The 17,792-nt window shown below is 31.7% G+C and overlaps 1 protein-coding gene across 1 annotated transcript in view; it reads right to left on the reverse strand.

The window, feature by feature from the left end:
• Positions 1–16,244, reverse strand: part of mcc (MCC regulator of WNT signaling pathway) — a 115,417-nt gene extending 99,173 nt beyond the window's left edge. Inside the window, exons 1-3 of the mRNA XM_073840151.1 lie at positions 16,114–16,244; positions 11,123–11,380; positions 9,434–9,666 (exon numbers count right to left, since the gene is read on the reverse strand). Coding sequence (XP_073696252.1) covers positions 9,434–9,666; positions 11,123–11,380; positions 16,114–16,244 — 622 coding nt within the window. The remainder of the gene's footprint in view (positions 1–9,433; positions 9,667–11,122; positions 11,381–16,113) is intronic.
• Positions 16,245–17,792: the final 1,548 nt, after the last annotated feature.

Genomic DNA, 17,792 nt, shown 5'->3' on the forward strand with positions numbered 1-17,792 from the left:
AGGCTTTGTAATTAATTAATTGAAATTAATCGCATTTTAATCGCATGTAAATATTTGACCTGAGAACAGTGAGAATTAAGATTTTTACATGGATTTTTAGTATACCATTGAATAATGACTGAATACATAAGCTTAAGCAACAAAATATTGCTTATTTTTGTTCAACCAAGTCCACCAGACCAGTGCAATATTGCCATTAAATGTAGCAAGAGGCACGTTCTTTAACGAGTCTTTCATTCCGAGAACTCTGCTCTTGTGTTTGCTTAATTATGCATTTAAACGTTAATGACCAAACCTATCATTACAAAAGTTGCTGCACATGGAATATAATGCGGATAACATTTAAAAAATAGTTTTTATCAGGTTACACACTGATTATTTATCACTCAAACCCCTTTCTCTACCTGTCCGTTGGTCGCGTATATCCTCCATGTTTGTAGTTTAACACTTTTTATGCGTGTTTGTAGTTCTAATCGAATCCTCGTTCACGGCGCAGTGTGTTGCGGGCAATATTAGCAGTTAAAAGTGTGCATTGATCGTTAAGTAGTAGACCATCCGGGAAGCTTTGGAATACTTTTTAAACATACTACGATTTGGGACATACAATACTATTTAGGACGGACGTCTTTGGCTTGTCTGAACGCTAGTTTGTGCTCCAGTATAATCGGTCCGCCTAATCTCATCCAGTGAGAAACGTTCCGCGGTGCAAAACTTAGTGCGATTAAAATGCGTTAAAAAATTTTAACGCGTTATTTTTGTGTAATTAATTAATCTAAATTAACGCGTTAAAGTCCCGGCCCTAATATATATATATATATATAGGAATATCGGATTTTAAAACCAACAAATATTTGTATCGGTATCGACCTTCAAAATCCTTTATCGGTCGGGCTCTAATTGGTAGCTCTATTAGTAAAATCAGTTGACTTTAGCAATCTTTGTTGCATTATGAGCCAATGGTGACCATTCAAAAATGGAAAAACAGCACTTTCCAATTTTTTCTCCAAAGTTTGCATGCCTGTAACTGTAAGTACTGAAGATGCCCTTTTAGATATTGGGTCTTAACAATATTTCCCTTTGGCAACTTCATTTTTAAGGCCCTATATGGTTCAGTTCCAGAGATATTGGAATTTTAATATGGCTGCTCCAGGAGTAAATTGTTAAAATGTACACATTTTTAATGGTGAAAAACCAAATGTGGGCCAGTTTGCAAAAATATGATACTTCTTTTCTTTTAAAGAGTAATGTCTGAAGAGCAAATAATGTTAAAACCAGAGACCTATCTTGTTTCTTTCTGTCAAGACAACTGCATTGAACATACCTGTCTGAGTGCCATAAATATTCTTTTTTTCAAAGTTCACATGGCTATAACTCAAGAAGCATTAAAGATATTGCAATATAATTTTAGATACTAATTGCATTCTGGAATCTTAATTTTCAGAGATATTGGGATCTCAAAGGGTCCATGTCCAGTTTGTTCAATTTTGCCCATTTTCAGTGGTCGAAATCCAAATGTTGGTCACTTTGTACACAGCTGATACTTATTTATTTAATAACAATGTCTGAAGAAGAAATAATGTTGAAATTAGAATTGTATCTTGTTTCCCTCTATCAAAATAATTGCATAGAACATAGCTGTCTGAGTGCTGAAAGTGCCCTGAAATGGTCAAGTCGAGGCACATTACCTTTCTTTGTGTAGTCTATTCATAAGATTCTATATTAGAATCAGTTTCAGGTATATTTGGAAGAAGGAATTTTGTTTATTTTAACAGCTTCTAAAGATACCAAGTGTTACCTTAAAAATGAAGTATTGTAACATGTTTGAGACAAATTCCACAGCTCATAGTAAAAGTGACCCACATTTGGTTTTTGACCACTGAAAATGTGTACATTTTAACAATTTACTCCTGGAGCCATATTGAAACTCCAATATCTCTGGAACCCAATATCATAGGGCTTTAAAAATAAAGATGCCAAAAGACCCAAAATCTAAAAGAGCATTAAGATATTTTTAATACTTCTTGAGTTACAGGCATGCAAACTTTGGAGAAAAAAAACTTGAAAAGTGCTGTTTCCCCATTTTTGAATGATCACCATTGGCACATAATGCAACAAAGATTGCTAAATAAAGTCAACAGATTTTACGAATAGAGCTACCAATCTCTGTGTAAAAATAACATTATGATGCTGCTATCTTTCTGAAGTCATTTTTAACCCCCTAAATTTTGGCCCTGAATCTCAGGTGAAAATTGCCATTTTTGACCTCCCTCTACAAAATAGTGGATTACTCAGTAAATATTCATACATGACGTTTAATATTTTGGCTTTCATCAATCCACGTCTTTCTTTCCTCATAAAAATATTAGAAAAAAAAAAATTGAGCTAGGGAAGCTTTCAAAATTTGGTTTATTTGACATGGAATGACCAAAAAACCATTCTTAAAGATGATTGGACACAATGACAAACAACAAAGACTGAAGCACAATCAATCTGGACTCAATTTGATCTTCTCCAAACTGGACGAACTGAAGATGATTTGCAACGCGCTCCACTAAACGTGACTTTGACGGATGGCCTACATGCATTAGCGAGATGGGGACATTAGCGCTCGGGGCAGAACGCAGTGCTCAGCAGATAATGTCCATAATGAAATTTGGGCTCTAAGTGGAGGATGAAGTGACAGAGAGAAAACCAAAGAGAGATGGACAGCGAGAGAGAGGTTTAAATACCAGCAGACAGACAGCAGATCTTCAATACTGATCCAATTTACAGCAGGCGCTAAAGTCACTTTCTAATAGAGTATTAGAAATTCTCCGATAGAGAAAATACTTTATTCTCGAAGCATTCCGACTTTGTGTTCTCTCACAACATTCCGACTTTGTGTTTTCGAAACATTCTGACTTCATTCTCGAAGCATTCCAACTTCATTCTCGAAGCATTCCGACTTTATTCTCGAGACTCTTGAAACATTCCAACTTTGTGTTCTCGAACCATTCCGACTGCGCGTTCTCAAACATTCCGACTGCGGGTTCTCGAAAACATTCCGACTGCGTGTTCTCGAAACATTCCGACTTTATTCTCGAGACTCTTCAAACATTCCGACTTTGTGTTCTCGAACCATTCCGACTGCGCGTTCTCGAAAACATTCAGACTGCGCGTTCTCGAAACATTCCGACTGCGCGTTCTCGAAAACATTCCGACTGCATGTTCTCGAAACATTCCGACTTTATTCTCGAGACTCTTGAAACATTCCAACTTTGTGTTCTCGAACCATTCCGACTGCGCGTTCTCAAACATTCCGACTGCGGGTTCTCGAAAACATTCCGACTGCGTGTTCTCGAAACATTCCGACTTTATTCTCGAGACTCTTCGAACATTCCGACTTTGTGTTCTCGAACCATTCCGACTGCGTGTTCTCGAAAACATTCCTACTGCACGTTCTCGAAAACATTCAGACTGCGCGTTCTCGAAACATTCCGACTGCGCGTTCTCGAAAACATTCCGACTGCATGTTCTCGAAACATTCCGACTTTATTCTCGAGACTCTTGAAACATTCCAACTTTGTGTTCTCGAACCATTCCGACTGCGCGTTCTCAAACATTCCGACTGCGGGTTCTCGAAAACATTCCGACTGCGCGTTCTCAAACATTCCGACTGCGGGTTCTCGAAAACATTCCGACTGCGTGTTCTCGAAACATTCCGACTTTATTCTCGAGACTCTTCAAACATTCCGACTTTGTGTTCTCGAACCATTCCGACTGCGCGTTCTCGAAAACATTCCTACTGCGCGTTCTCTAAAACATTCCGACTGCGCGTTCTCGAAAACATTCCGACTGCGCGTTCTCAAACATTCCGACTGCGCGTTCTCAAACATTCCGACTGCGCGTTCTCGAAAACATTCCGACTGCGCGTTCTCGAAAACATTCCGACTGCGCGTTCTCAAACATTCCGACTGCGCGTTCTCGAAAACATTCCGACTGCGCGTACTCGAAAACATTCCGACTTTATTCTCGAGACACTTCAAACATTCCGACTTTATTCTCGAGACTCTTCAAACATTCCGACTGCGCGTTCTCGAAAACATTCCGACTGCGCGTTCTCGAAAACATTCCGACTGCGCGTTCTCGAAAACATTCCGACTGCGCGTTCTCGAAAACATTCCGACTGCGCGTTCTCGAAAACATTCCGACTGCGCGTTCTCGAAAACATTCCGACTGCGCGTTCTCGAAAACATTCCGACTTTATTCTCGAGACACTTCAAACATTCCGACTGTGCGTTCTCGCAACGTTCCGACTGCGCGTTCTCGAAACGTTCCGACTGCGCGTTCTCGAAAACGTTCCGACTGCGCGTTCTCGAAAACATTCCGCCTTTATTCTCGAGACTCTTGAAACATTCCGACTGTGCGTTCTCGAAAACGTTCCGCCTTTATTCTCGAGACTCTTGAAACATTCCGACTGCGCGTTCTCGAAAACGTTCCGACTGCGCGTTCTCGAAAACGTTCCGACTGCGCGTTCTCGAAAACATTCCGCCTTTATTCTCGAGACTCTTGAAACATTCCGACTGCGCGTTCTCGAAAACGTTCCGACTGCGCGTTCTCGAAAACATTCCGACAATTTAAAAGCATCCTTGCTAAATAAAAGTATTAATTTCTATCATTTCTCCCCCCCCCCAAAAAAAATTATACTTACTCTAATCTTTTAAATTGGATAGTGTATAAAGTTACAAAAGCTTTTCATTTCAGATAAATGCTGATATATATAGCTGTGTTTTTCTTTTCTTTTCATTTTCTCTTTGTGCTGTGTATTTTTTCCCCCTCACTCTCACACTTAGTTCCTAAAAGCATTAATCAGTCTGAAAAACAGATGGACATAAAACAGAAAGCGCACACTCACATTCCCACAAAGCACCTTTAACTGCTCAATAAAAACTACAGATGCTGCCTAATGAAGAAAACTGTAAACTACAGCAAAAACAAGCCCGAGAGCAACCTTAACAAAACACCACCACATCCTTCACAAACTCACTTTGTGTGTTAAACAGGCAGTTAACAAGAGTTCATCTTAACAATAAAGAATATAAACAACTCAGAGCAGCACAAAAATCACAAAGCGCTGCTTCTGAAATACAACATCCACACATAAAACACAAAAAAAATGTCTTCTTAAAGGAGAGAAATACATATAAACCTGCCAAAGCATGAAAAAAAGTCAAACAGAGGTCCAATGCATGCTGGTAACGTCCTCTCTAATGATTCGTTAAAGCTTTACTGCGGTAACCTGATCGCCTGTATAACGGCCGTACATCAGCGGAGCGGAGCTGTTAAAACATCACATGACACCGAACACATTCCTCCATCACTATAAATGCACACACTCTCTGACGTCACTTACACTAATACATGCCATATGTCACAGTGATGAACACACACACACACACACCTCTAGAGAATGCATGGCGGCAAATTGCATATTGTGCAATCGCTGTAATGAATATTGGTGCATTACAGATAAAGCGATGAATCGCATGAAGCGTGACAGGAACATGTCCTGCTTATATTTTACTATACAATAACATGAAAAAAAAAAACACATTTTGCAAAAAGAAAATTATTCCTGAGACATTACATTAACATAAACAAACATTACATGCATTTTTTACACTTTAATAATTGTTATTAATAACAACAACAATAATACATGTTTTAATAAATATATGAATAAATTATGTTATTACTATTTTTATAGAATCCATTTATATTATTATATTTATTTATTAATTTTACATATACACAAATATATACGTTATATAATAATGGAATATATATTGGTCAAAGACGAAAAATGGTTTAAGCATAAAAACAGTGTGTAATACTGCTGTAAATTTTAGTTGTTTTTCCTCCAAAAAATATTTAAAAGTTTTCTGTTTAATTTAATTGCATTTTTGTTTTTCTGAGCAAAAATTTATATAATTTTTCCCTAATTCACAGAAGACACCCACTAAAATGTCATTCAGTGTAACAACCTTTATTATTTACAACAAAAATTTATTTATGAAATATAAAAAGACAAATTACTTTCACTCCAAATACTAATAAGTAGTAATTCTACATTTATTACATTTGACACTATCCTATATATTAATACTATATATAATACATTTTACTATATATAATATGTTTTAATATGTACAAGTCAGAATAAGCATGTTGTTTGAATTTTTACATATATGTTGACAATGTAACATTATTTCAACCTGACATTGACATTTTATTCTCCAGAAACTTATTTGAAACCTTAAAAGTAGACACTTTACTTACATTTAATGTGCTTTCTATATGGACATAAAAGCACTTTTGTAAATTTTGACCCATGTATATTATTATTATTATTATATTGGAATATATATATATATATATATGCATAACCAAAAAAGGCAGCAAATATTTTTACATATAACATAAATTATATATTTATATGTAACATTTTGATTATTTTGTTCATAACTTTTGATATATATATATATATATATACCAGTAAAAAGTTTTTGAACAGTAAGATTTTTCATGTTTTTTCTGCTCACCAAGCCTGAATATATTTAATTCAAAGCATTGTAAATTTATGAAATATTTTAAAATGTAATTTATTCCTGTGATTTCAAAGCTGATTTTTTAGCATCATTACTTCAGTCAAATAATGCTTCAGAAATCATTCTAATATTCTAATTTGCTGCTTAAAAACATTTATTATTATTATTATTATGATGTGTAAAACAGCTAAGTAACAATACATGCATTATTTACTTTAATAATTATTAACACCAACAATAAATGTTCTTAATAAAAACATGAATAAACAATGCTTATTCATATTTTTATAGAATGCATTTATATTATATATAAATATTGTTTTATAGTGTATTATTTATACACAGACACGCAAACAGCAGTTGTACATTTTTCACTTGCACTTCAAAGCAGATGCTGAACAAGTGAACACTGATGAGCAGATGTTACTACAAACGCCGGCTGATATCGCTTCATTCATCTTCATTCATGTCAAAGCACTCTTGCACAAAACAGCATGATACATTTTACTCATCTTTATGAGCAAAGAGATCAGGAAAGACCTGTTTCCGTCATGCCAAAGCCTTCAAATCAGAAGTTAAAAGATATCATCAAGGAAATTAAATTGCTTTTATGAAAAAAGACCAAACAAAGGAGCGAAATCACTGAGATCAGATACACTACAGGACATGATTGGGAGCACTCATGTTCATCAGTAACAACCTTACAGTGCCATCTACAGACTCACTAACACACTGCATCGAGATGTTTCATGGCCAGTCTGCTCTTTATGGGAAAAGCTCACAAAAAATAAGTCCAGGTCACATTTCAGCATGCTTTGGTGAGTGAATTATGAGATGAAGAGTCAAAATTCTGTCATCATAAAAACTCTTAATTATGACATACCAACTCAAAATTATTCATAATTATGAGGAAAAAAGCTGAAATTATGACATCATTTCATAATTATGAGATCACAAGCTAGAATTTTGACATCATATTTCACAATTGTGAGATGAAGTCAAAATTGTGACATACTAATTAGATCAAAAGTCAAAAACACAACATTTTATAATTATAAGATCAAAACCTGAAATCATCATACCATTTAATGACATCATAATTCATAATTATGAGATCAAAAGCTGAAAGTATGACATCATATTCCGTAACTATGAGACCATAAACAGAAATTGACATTATATCTCATAACTATGAGGGAAAAGCTGAAATTATGACATCATTTCATAACTATGAGATCAAAAAATGAAATTATGACATCATAATTCATAATTATGAAATCAAAAGCTGAAATTATGACACATTTTATAACAATGAGATCAAAAACTGAAAGAATGACATCATATTTCATAACTATGAGACCATAAACCGAAATTATATCTCATAATCATGAGGAAAAAATATGAAATTATGACATCATTTCATAATTATGAGATCAAAAGCTAGAATTATGACATCATATTTCACAATTGTGAGATGAGAAGTCAAAATTGTGACATACTAATTAGATCAAAAGTCAAAAACACAACATTTTATAATTATAAGATCAAAACCTGAAATCATCATACCATTTAATGACATCATAATTCATAATTATGAGATCAAAAGCTGAGAGTATGACATCATATTTCATAACTATGAGACCATAAACAGAAATTGACATTATATCTCATAACTATGAGGGAAAAACTGAAATTATGACATCATTTCATAACTATGAGATCAAAAAATAAAGTTATGACATCATAATTCATAATTATGAGATCAAAAGATGAAATTATGACATATTTCATAATTTTAAGATCAAAACCTAAAATCATCAGATCATTAAATAATTATCAGATCAAAAAGAATGACATGAAAAAATTTAATAATGACATCAAAATTCATAATTATGAGACCAACAGCTGAAATTATGACACATTTTATAACAATGAGATCAAAAGCTGAAAGTATGACATCATATTTCATAACTATGAGACCATAAACCGAAATTATATCTCATAATTATGAGGATAAAAGCTGAAATTATGACATCATTTCATAATTATGAGATCAAAAGCTAGAATTATGACATCATATTTCACAATTGTGAGATGAGAAGTCAAAATTGTGACATACTAATTAGATCAAAAGTCAAAAACACAACATTTTATAATTATAAGATCAAAACCTGAAATCATCATACCATTTAATGACATCATAATTCATAATTATGAGATCAAAAGCTGAAAGTATGACATCATATTCCGTAACTATGAGACCATAAACAGAAATTGACATTATATCTCATAATTATGAGAGAAAAGCAGAAATTATGACATCATTTCATCACTATGAGATCAAAAAATTAAATAATGACATCATAATTCATAATTATGAGACCAACAGCTGAAATTATGACACATTTTATAACAATGAGATCAAAAGCTGAAAGTATGACATCATATTTCATAACTATGAGACCACAAACCGAAATTATATCTCAAAATTATGAGGATAAAAGCTGAAATTATGACATCATTTCATAATTATGAGATCAAAAGCTAGAATTATAATTCATCATTATCATATCAAAAGTTGAAATGATGACATACTAGATTGAAATTATTAAATTATGACTTTGACTGAATAGTGCCTTAATTTATGACATATTACACTACGGAGCCGTTGAATCCCATGAACACAAGTATCAAGAAAAAACACATCCATCCATCAAATTCACAAAGCACCAAAACTCCCATACACATTATAAACAGTTCATCACTGCCATGCAATAACCACATGAAATCAACTAATTCCTGCCAACTCCAACCAATCAAAGCCAGCTGTTAAATAGCAATCAGACTCACCGTATTGGCCAATTCTACGTAGCTTCCACCCAGAGCCCCGCTGCGGCCGGAGGGATGCTGGGACAGGAGCTTGTGAAATCCAGCCGAAGGCTCCAGAACGCCGGGCTGATCCAGAAGTTTCTGGAGTAAAGGTGAGCTCTGCTGCGGAGGATGTGATTGTGTTGGAGACTGCAGATCTGGACTCTGTAAGTCTCGAGCTCCAGAATCAAACTCCCAACTCTCACGAGCGCCTGCGTGAACAAACACACAATACACCGCAGATTGCATTTCATTGTAAAACGGAAATATGGCATGTCAAGACTTAAGACTTAGTTCTTAATCCCATGAAGCATTGCAAAAGATAAAATAAAATGGATGAATATGAAATTGCCAATTTAGTTATTACTTAGATATATAGAAAAATTCATATTTTTTTGCCGATTGCTGTAATAAAAATGTAATTTTAAAATATTTTTTGTTTTACTGATGCACCCTAAATTTTAGTGCAAGGCTAATAAAATGTGTGACTTTTAATGCAATTAATGCAATAATTGTTTATAAATTCTAATAAAATGTGTGGCTTAATACAAATAACACTGTTGCACTTCATATTTTTGTCCATTAATGCTAAATATATATATGTGTGACCCTGGACCACAAAACCAGTCATAAGGTTAAATTTTACAAAACTGAGATATATACATCTTATGAAATAAGCTTTAATAAATAAGATACATCTATTTGAAAATCTGGAATCTAAGGATGCAAAAAAATCTAAATACTGAGAAAATCACCTTTAAAGTTGTCCAAATTAAGTTCTTAACAATGCATATTACTAATAAAAAATAACATTTTTATAGGTTTACAGTAGGAATATATATCTAAGGAAAATTAGCATTTTTTAAACAAAAAATGGTAGTGCTTCACACTATATTTTTGGCCATTATTGCTTTTTAATTTGAAAAAGTATTACTGCTAATAGAAATAAAAATAAAAATTATTTTTCTAATTATTCTTAATACAAATTTGTGATTTCTAATTTTTTTTTTTTTTTTTTATTACCGTCATACTCATTTACATACTTAATACAAATAACACTGTTGCACTTTATATTTTTGTCTTTTAATGCTAACCAAAATATTCAATTTTTAATACGAAGAAATACTGTTGCACTTTTTATTTTTGGACATTATGCTAAAAATGTTTTTAATACAAAAAAAACACTTGCACTCTATATTTTTGATCAATAATCATAAAAACATGCGATTTTTAACAAATTGCTTTTACTATTTCAGTCTAGATTTTTGGCCATTATTGCTAACAAAAATGTGTGGGTTTTTAATACAAACAATACAGTTGCACCCTATATTTCTGGCCATTAATGCTAACAAAAATTTGTGATTTGTAATTAAAAAAATTATACTGTTGCGCTTTATAATTTTGCCAAATAATGCTAAGAAAATGCATTATTTTTAATTAAAAAATTATACCATGGCACTGCACATTTTTGTCCATTATTGCTAATAAAAGTGCATGATTTTTAATGTAAAAAAAAAAAATGGAAATGTTGCACTCAATATATTTTCCAATTATTTCTAATAAAAATGTGTGATTTCTAATGCAAAAAGGTCATTTATATCTATTAACGCTAATAAAAAAAAAAGTGCAAACACAAAAATTTAGTAGATCTGGACAGAAATATCATGGCAGACATCATACCTAGACTATTGTCGCTGCTGGTGGGCCAGGAGGCCACGCGTTCGTGAAGTTTCCTCTTCTCCGAGTCGCTGGACAGAAGCGATAGCTGTCCTTCCTCCTTGCGGATCTCATTGACCATCTGCATGCGGCAGCGTGTGAAGTCTTCGAAGGAGATCTTTCCTCTCTCATCAGCGCCGAGCTGACCCATGATCTCCGCCACAGATTCCTCCATGTTCAGCTGCCGACAGACCATCAGCAAATCATTCCTGAAACAGACAGAGAGAGAAGATATTTCACAGTTTACCTCATGCAAAATAAACATATAGATATCATGCATAAAGACATGCAATGAAAATGCTAAATTAAAATTGTATAAATGTAAAGTATACAATGCAATAAAAATAATATAAAGCTTCTGTATTGTTTTTATAATATGAATGCATGATTTGCTGTAGCTCTGTATTAAATACTCAACTCAAAAGTTGCAAGGCTTCATTTTCAACACTAGATCTATTCAAAATCATCAGAAACGGAACAAATTTCTCATTTATTTGCTTATAAAGTATGTCTGTGCACCTTTCTTAACAATAAATGACTTCTGCTTTGATATTTCCTAACTTGACATTTAGACATTTTTAAGACTTTGGGAGCAGATGAATCAGATTTACCAATGTTTAAAAAAAAAAAAAAAAAAGACATTTAGAGATTTTTAGGAGTCATTTTAAGTGTCCTTTTGAAGCAGATTTATGACATTTAACAATATGAAGCATTATGCTGTCTATTTTAGCAAAGAACAAGACAGATGTTTTTGCAAATTAGTGATAATTAAATAAAAACTAATTCATCAAATGACAAAAATGTACGAATAATACCCCACCGACAACACAAATTTCTCAAATATCAAAGTTTACTTTATGCAAAATAAACATATGGTTAAATATCATGCATAAAGACGTGCAATAAAAAGTTTTTATTTTGCTTTTTTAAATATTATTTAGTGTTTTTATTAAAAACGCTAAATAATATTTAAAAAAGCAAAATTAAAATTGTATAAATGTAAAATATAAATTGTAATGCATATAATATAAAGCTTCTGTATTATTCTTTTGACTTGAATGCATGATATGCTGTAGCTCACTACTAAATACTCAACTCAAAAGTCGCATGTCTTCATTTCCATCTGAAATGGAACAAATTTCTCATTTATTTGCTTATAAGGTATGGTTGTGCACCTTTCTTAATAATAAATGCCATTTGCTATGATTTTCCTAACTAAAGCAATGACATTTAGACATTTTTAGGAGTCATTTTAAGTGTGCAAATACATTTGAAGCAGATGTATGACATTTAACAATGTTAACCTTGTTTTTTTTAATCACAGTGAAGCATGATGTTGTCTATTTTAGCAAAGAACAAGACAGATGCTTTGCAAATGAGTGAATCAGTTCTGATGCCATCAGGTCTCTGTCTCTAATATAACCGCTTCAGAATCACTTTTAATTCACAAAATGACAGAAAAAGTTGCAAGGCTTCATTTTCAACACTAGATCTATCCAAAAATCATCTGAAACGGAACACATTTCTCATTCATTTCCTTATAAAGTATGTTTGTGCACCTTTAACAACAAATGACATTTGCATTGATATTTCCTAATTAACGCAATGACATTTAGACATTTTTAAGACTTTTGGAGCAGATTTAACAATATTAACCTTTTTGTTTAATCACAGTGAAGCATTTTGTTGTCTATTTTAGCAAAGAACAGATGTTTTTGCAAATAAGTGAATCAGTTCTGATGCCATCAGGTCTCTGCCACTAATATAACCGCTTTAGAATCACTTTTAATTCATCAAATGACAGAACAAGTTGCAAAACTTCATTTTCAACACTAGATCCATCCAAAAATCATCTGAAACAGAACTAATTTCTCATTTATTTGCTTATAAAGTATGTTTGTGCACCTTTCTTAACAATAAATGACATTTGCATTGATATTTCCTAATTAACACAATGACATTCAAACATTTTTAAGACTTTTGGAGCATATTTAACAATATTAACCTTTTTGTTTAATCACAGTGAAGCATTTTGTTGTCTATTTTAGCAAAGAACAGATGTTTTGCAAATGAGTGAATCAGTTCTGATGCCATCAGGTCTCTGCCTCTAATATAACCGCTTCAGAATCACTTTTAATTCATCAAATGACAGAACAAGTTGCAAAACTTCATTTTCAACACTAGATCTATCCAAAAATCATCTGAAACTGAACACATTTCTCATTTATTTGCTTATAAAGTATGTTTGTGCACCTTTCTTAACAATAAATGACATTTGCATTGATATTTCCTAATTAACGCAATGACATTTAGACATTTTTAAGACTTCTGGAGCAGATTTAACAATGTTAACCTTCCTATTTAATCACAGTGGAGCATTTTGTTGTCTATTTTAGCAAAGAATAGATGTTTTTGCAAATAAGTTCTGATGCCATCAGGTCTCTGCCACTAATATAACCGCTTTAAAACCACGTTTAATTCATCAAATGACAGAAAAAGTTGCAAGTCTTAATTTTCAACACTAGATCTATATAAAAATCATCTGAAACAGAACACATTTCTCATTTATTTGCTTATAAAGTATGTTTGTGCACCTTTCTTAACAATTAATGACATTTGCATTGATATTTCCAAACTAATGCAATGACATTTATACATTTTTAAGACTTTTGGAGCAGATTTAACAATGTTAACCTTCTTATTTAATCACAGTGAAGCATTTTGTAGTCTATTTTAGCAAAGAACAGATGTTTTTGCAAATGAGTGAATCAGTTCTGATGCCATCAGGTCTCTGCCACTAATATAACCGCTTTAAAACCACGTTTAATTCATCAAATGACAGAACAAGTTGCAAAACTTTATTTTCAACACTAGATCTATATCAAAATCATTTGAAACGGAACAAATTTCTCATTTATTTGCTTATAAAGTATGTTTGTGCACCTTTCTTAACAATAAATGACATTTGCATTGATATTTCCTAATTAACGCAATGACATTTAGACATTTTTAAGACTTTTGGAGCAGATTTAACAATGTTAACCTTCTTATTTAATCACAGTGAAGCATGATGTTGTCTATTTTAGCAAAGAACAGATGTTTTTGCAAATGAGTGAATCAGTTCTGATGCCATCAGGTCTCTGCCTCTAATATAACCGCTTCAGAATCACTTTTAATTCATCAAATGACAGAACAAGTTGCAAAACTTCATTTTCAACACTTGGTCTATCGAAAAATCATCTGAAACAGAACAAATTTCTCATTTATTTGCTTATAAATTATGTTTGTGCACCTTTCTTAACAACAAATGACATTTGCATTGATATTTCCTAATTAACGCAATGACATTTATACATTTTTAAGACTTCTGGAGCAGATTTAACAATGTTAACCTTCCTATTTAATCACAGTGGAGCATTTTGTTGTCTATTTTAGCAAAGAACAGATGTTTTTGCAAATAAGCGAATCAGTTCTGATGCCATCAGGTCTCTGCCTCTAATATAACCGCTTCAGAATCACTTTTAATTCATCAAATGACAGAAAAAGTTGCAAGTCTTAATTTTCAACACTAGATCTATCCAAAAATCTTTTGAAACGGAACAAATTTCTCATTTATTTGCTTATAAAGTATGTTTGTGCACCTTTCTTAACAATAAATGACATTTGCATTGATATTTCCTAACTAATGCAATGACATTTACACATTTTTAAGACTTTTGGAGCAGATTTAACAATGTTAACCTTCTTATTTAATCACAGTGAAGCAATTTGTAGTCTATTTTAGCAAAGAACAGATGTTTTTGCAAATAAGTTCTGATGCCATCAGGTCTCTGCCACTGATATAACCGCTTCAGAATCACTTTTAATTCATCAAATGACAGAAAAAGTTGCAAGTCTTAATTTTCAACACTAGATCTATCCAAAAATCATCTGAAACAGAACAAATTTCTCATTTATTTGCTTATAAAGTATGTTTGTGCACCTTTCTTAAAAATAAATGACATTTGCATTGATATTTCCAAACTAATGCAATGACATTTATACATTTTTAAGACTTTTGGAGCAGATTTAACAATGTTAACCTTCTTATTTAATCACAGTGAAGCATTTTGTAGTCTATTTTAGCAAAGAACAGATGTTTTTGCAAATGAGTGAATCAGTTCTGATGCCATCAGGTCTCTGCCACTAATATAACCGCTTTAAAACCACGTTTAATTCATCAAATGACAGAACAAGTTGCAAAACTTTATTTTCAACACTAGATCTATCCAAAAATCATCTGAAACAGAACAAATTTCTCATTTATTTGCTTATAAAGTATGTTTGTGCACCTTTCTTAACAATAAATGACATTTGCATTGATATTTCCTAACTAATGCAATGACATTTAGACATTTTTAAGACTTTTGGAGCAGATTTAACAATGTTAACCTTCCTATTTAATCACAGTGGAGCATTTTGTTGTCTATTTTAGCAAAGAACAGATGTTTTTGCAAATGAGTGAATCAGTTCTGATGCCATCAGGTCTCTGCCTCTAATATAACCGCTTTAGAACCACTTTTAATTCACCAGATGACAGAAATATAGGCAAAATGTCCCACCAAGAAGACGAACAAACTATCAACACTCAAACCAATTCAGAAACATCAACAAACCCCAAAGTTTAGCGGATGAGGATGAAACGTTTCCTGTCACTTCCGACGCCACATCTAACACACTTCTGACCACCTCAGAAGCCTCCAAACAAACTTTATACGCGTTCATATGTTTGTTTTGCCTTCCTGACGAGAATTAAACGGTAATATCGTCGCATTGCGATCTTTCATACAAACTTAAACGCCCGTGACGTCACCGCGCCGTCCCGCTGCTCAGCTCCAACGAGTCTCCAGAGTTATTATTGTGCACGTAAACTTGTCAGAGTGAGTTTGGTGTAGTTTCTGACCGGTTAATGTACCCGTCTCCGTCCCCGTCGCAAGTCTGGAAGAGCCGCCGAACCCGCTCCTCCTCCGCGGTGCTGGACGAGTCGCTGCTGCCGCTGCTGCCGCTCACCTCCACCGCCGCTGCGGCCGCCATCATGGACACGGGCGCGCGCACAAACGCGCTCCATGCTTCAGCAGCTGCGCTTCTCTGGGTGTTGGAGTCAGAAATGCTTTAATTTAAAAGGTTATATCTAAATTGTATATATCTATATATTCTTTTAAATTAGTGTACTCATTGTAAAACATAACATATTAAATTATCTATTCTAAAATCTGAGGGAAAAAACAAAGGGACTTATAAAATATATATTTATTATTATTTTGAATAAATTATTTTTAAAATGTTATATCTGTTTTATTCTGAATCATATTTCATTTTAAATAAATGTATAAGTATTTTATTATAAAGACATTCATTTTGTATTAGTTTATTTTTAATGATATTTATTTTTAAAATAAATTAATATTTAGTTTGTTTAATTTTAAAGACATTTATTTTATTTTAAATCAATTTATATTTGTTCCATTTTTAATACATTTTAACATTTTATTTTAATTTGTATTTTGACTTATTTTATTTTAAAATATTTTTTTATTCTAAATATTTATTTTATTCTAAAGGCATATATTTATTTAGTTAATTTTGAATAATTAACATTTTAAATTTTAAATACTTTTTTTTTTAAACATAATTGTTTTTGCTTTTTTTATTTTTATTTTTGTTTCATTTTTAATACATTTATGGTTATTTTAATTTGTATTTTTAATACTATTTATTTTACAAAAAACATATTTAACTTGAATACTATTTATTTTATTTTGAATAATTTTATTTTTATTTTTGGTTTCATTCTAAATATTTATTTTATTTTAAAGGCATATATTTATTTTGTTATTTCGAAAACAATTTATTTTAAAAACATTTATTTTTATTTCATTTTAAACACATTTATATATAATATATTTATATTATTATAAATAAATCTAAATATATATAATATTTAATTTAAATAAATGCTATAAAATGCTATATCTAAATTATCTATATCTGCATATTCTTTTTGATTAGTGTACATATCGTAAAACATAACACATATTATATTATCCATTAAAATTCTGCATAATATTAAATTTTCAATAAATTTATATGTATTTTAATATAAAGACATTTATATAAATATAAATAAATGTATAATTATTTTTGTGTAATTATAACTAAATTTATTTTATTTTGAATAACACTTATTTTATTTTAAATACATTGATTTTTTTAATACATTTATGTTTACTTTGTTTTAATTTGAACACTATTTCTTTTATTTTAAATCATTTTATATTTATTTTTGTTTCATTCTAAATATTAATTTTATTTTAAAGGTGTATTTTTTATTTAATTTTAAATACATTTATATTTATTTTATGTTAAACACATTTACATATTAATATAAATTAATTAATATTTAATTAATAAATGTAATACTATTTTTTAATAGTTTTATTTATTTAAAAAAAATTAAGATTAAAAATGGAAGCTTTTAATTAAATGGCATTTTTTTTTATTCTGCTCTAATAGACAGCTCTAATATAGATAGTATTATAGATATAGAAATATTTCTCAGTATTCTTCTGGAATGACCTGAAA

This window comes from Garra rufa, chromosome 5, assembly GCF_049309525.1.
Source record: "Garra rufa chromosome 5, GarRuf1.0, whole genome shotgun sequence".
Lineage (NCBI taxonomy): Eukaryota > Metazoa > Chordata > Actinopteri > Cypriniformes > Cyprinidae > Garra > Garra rufa.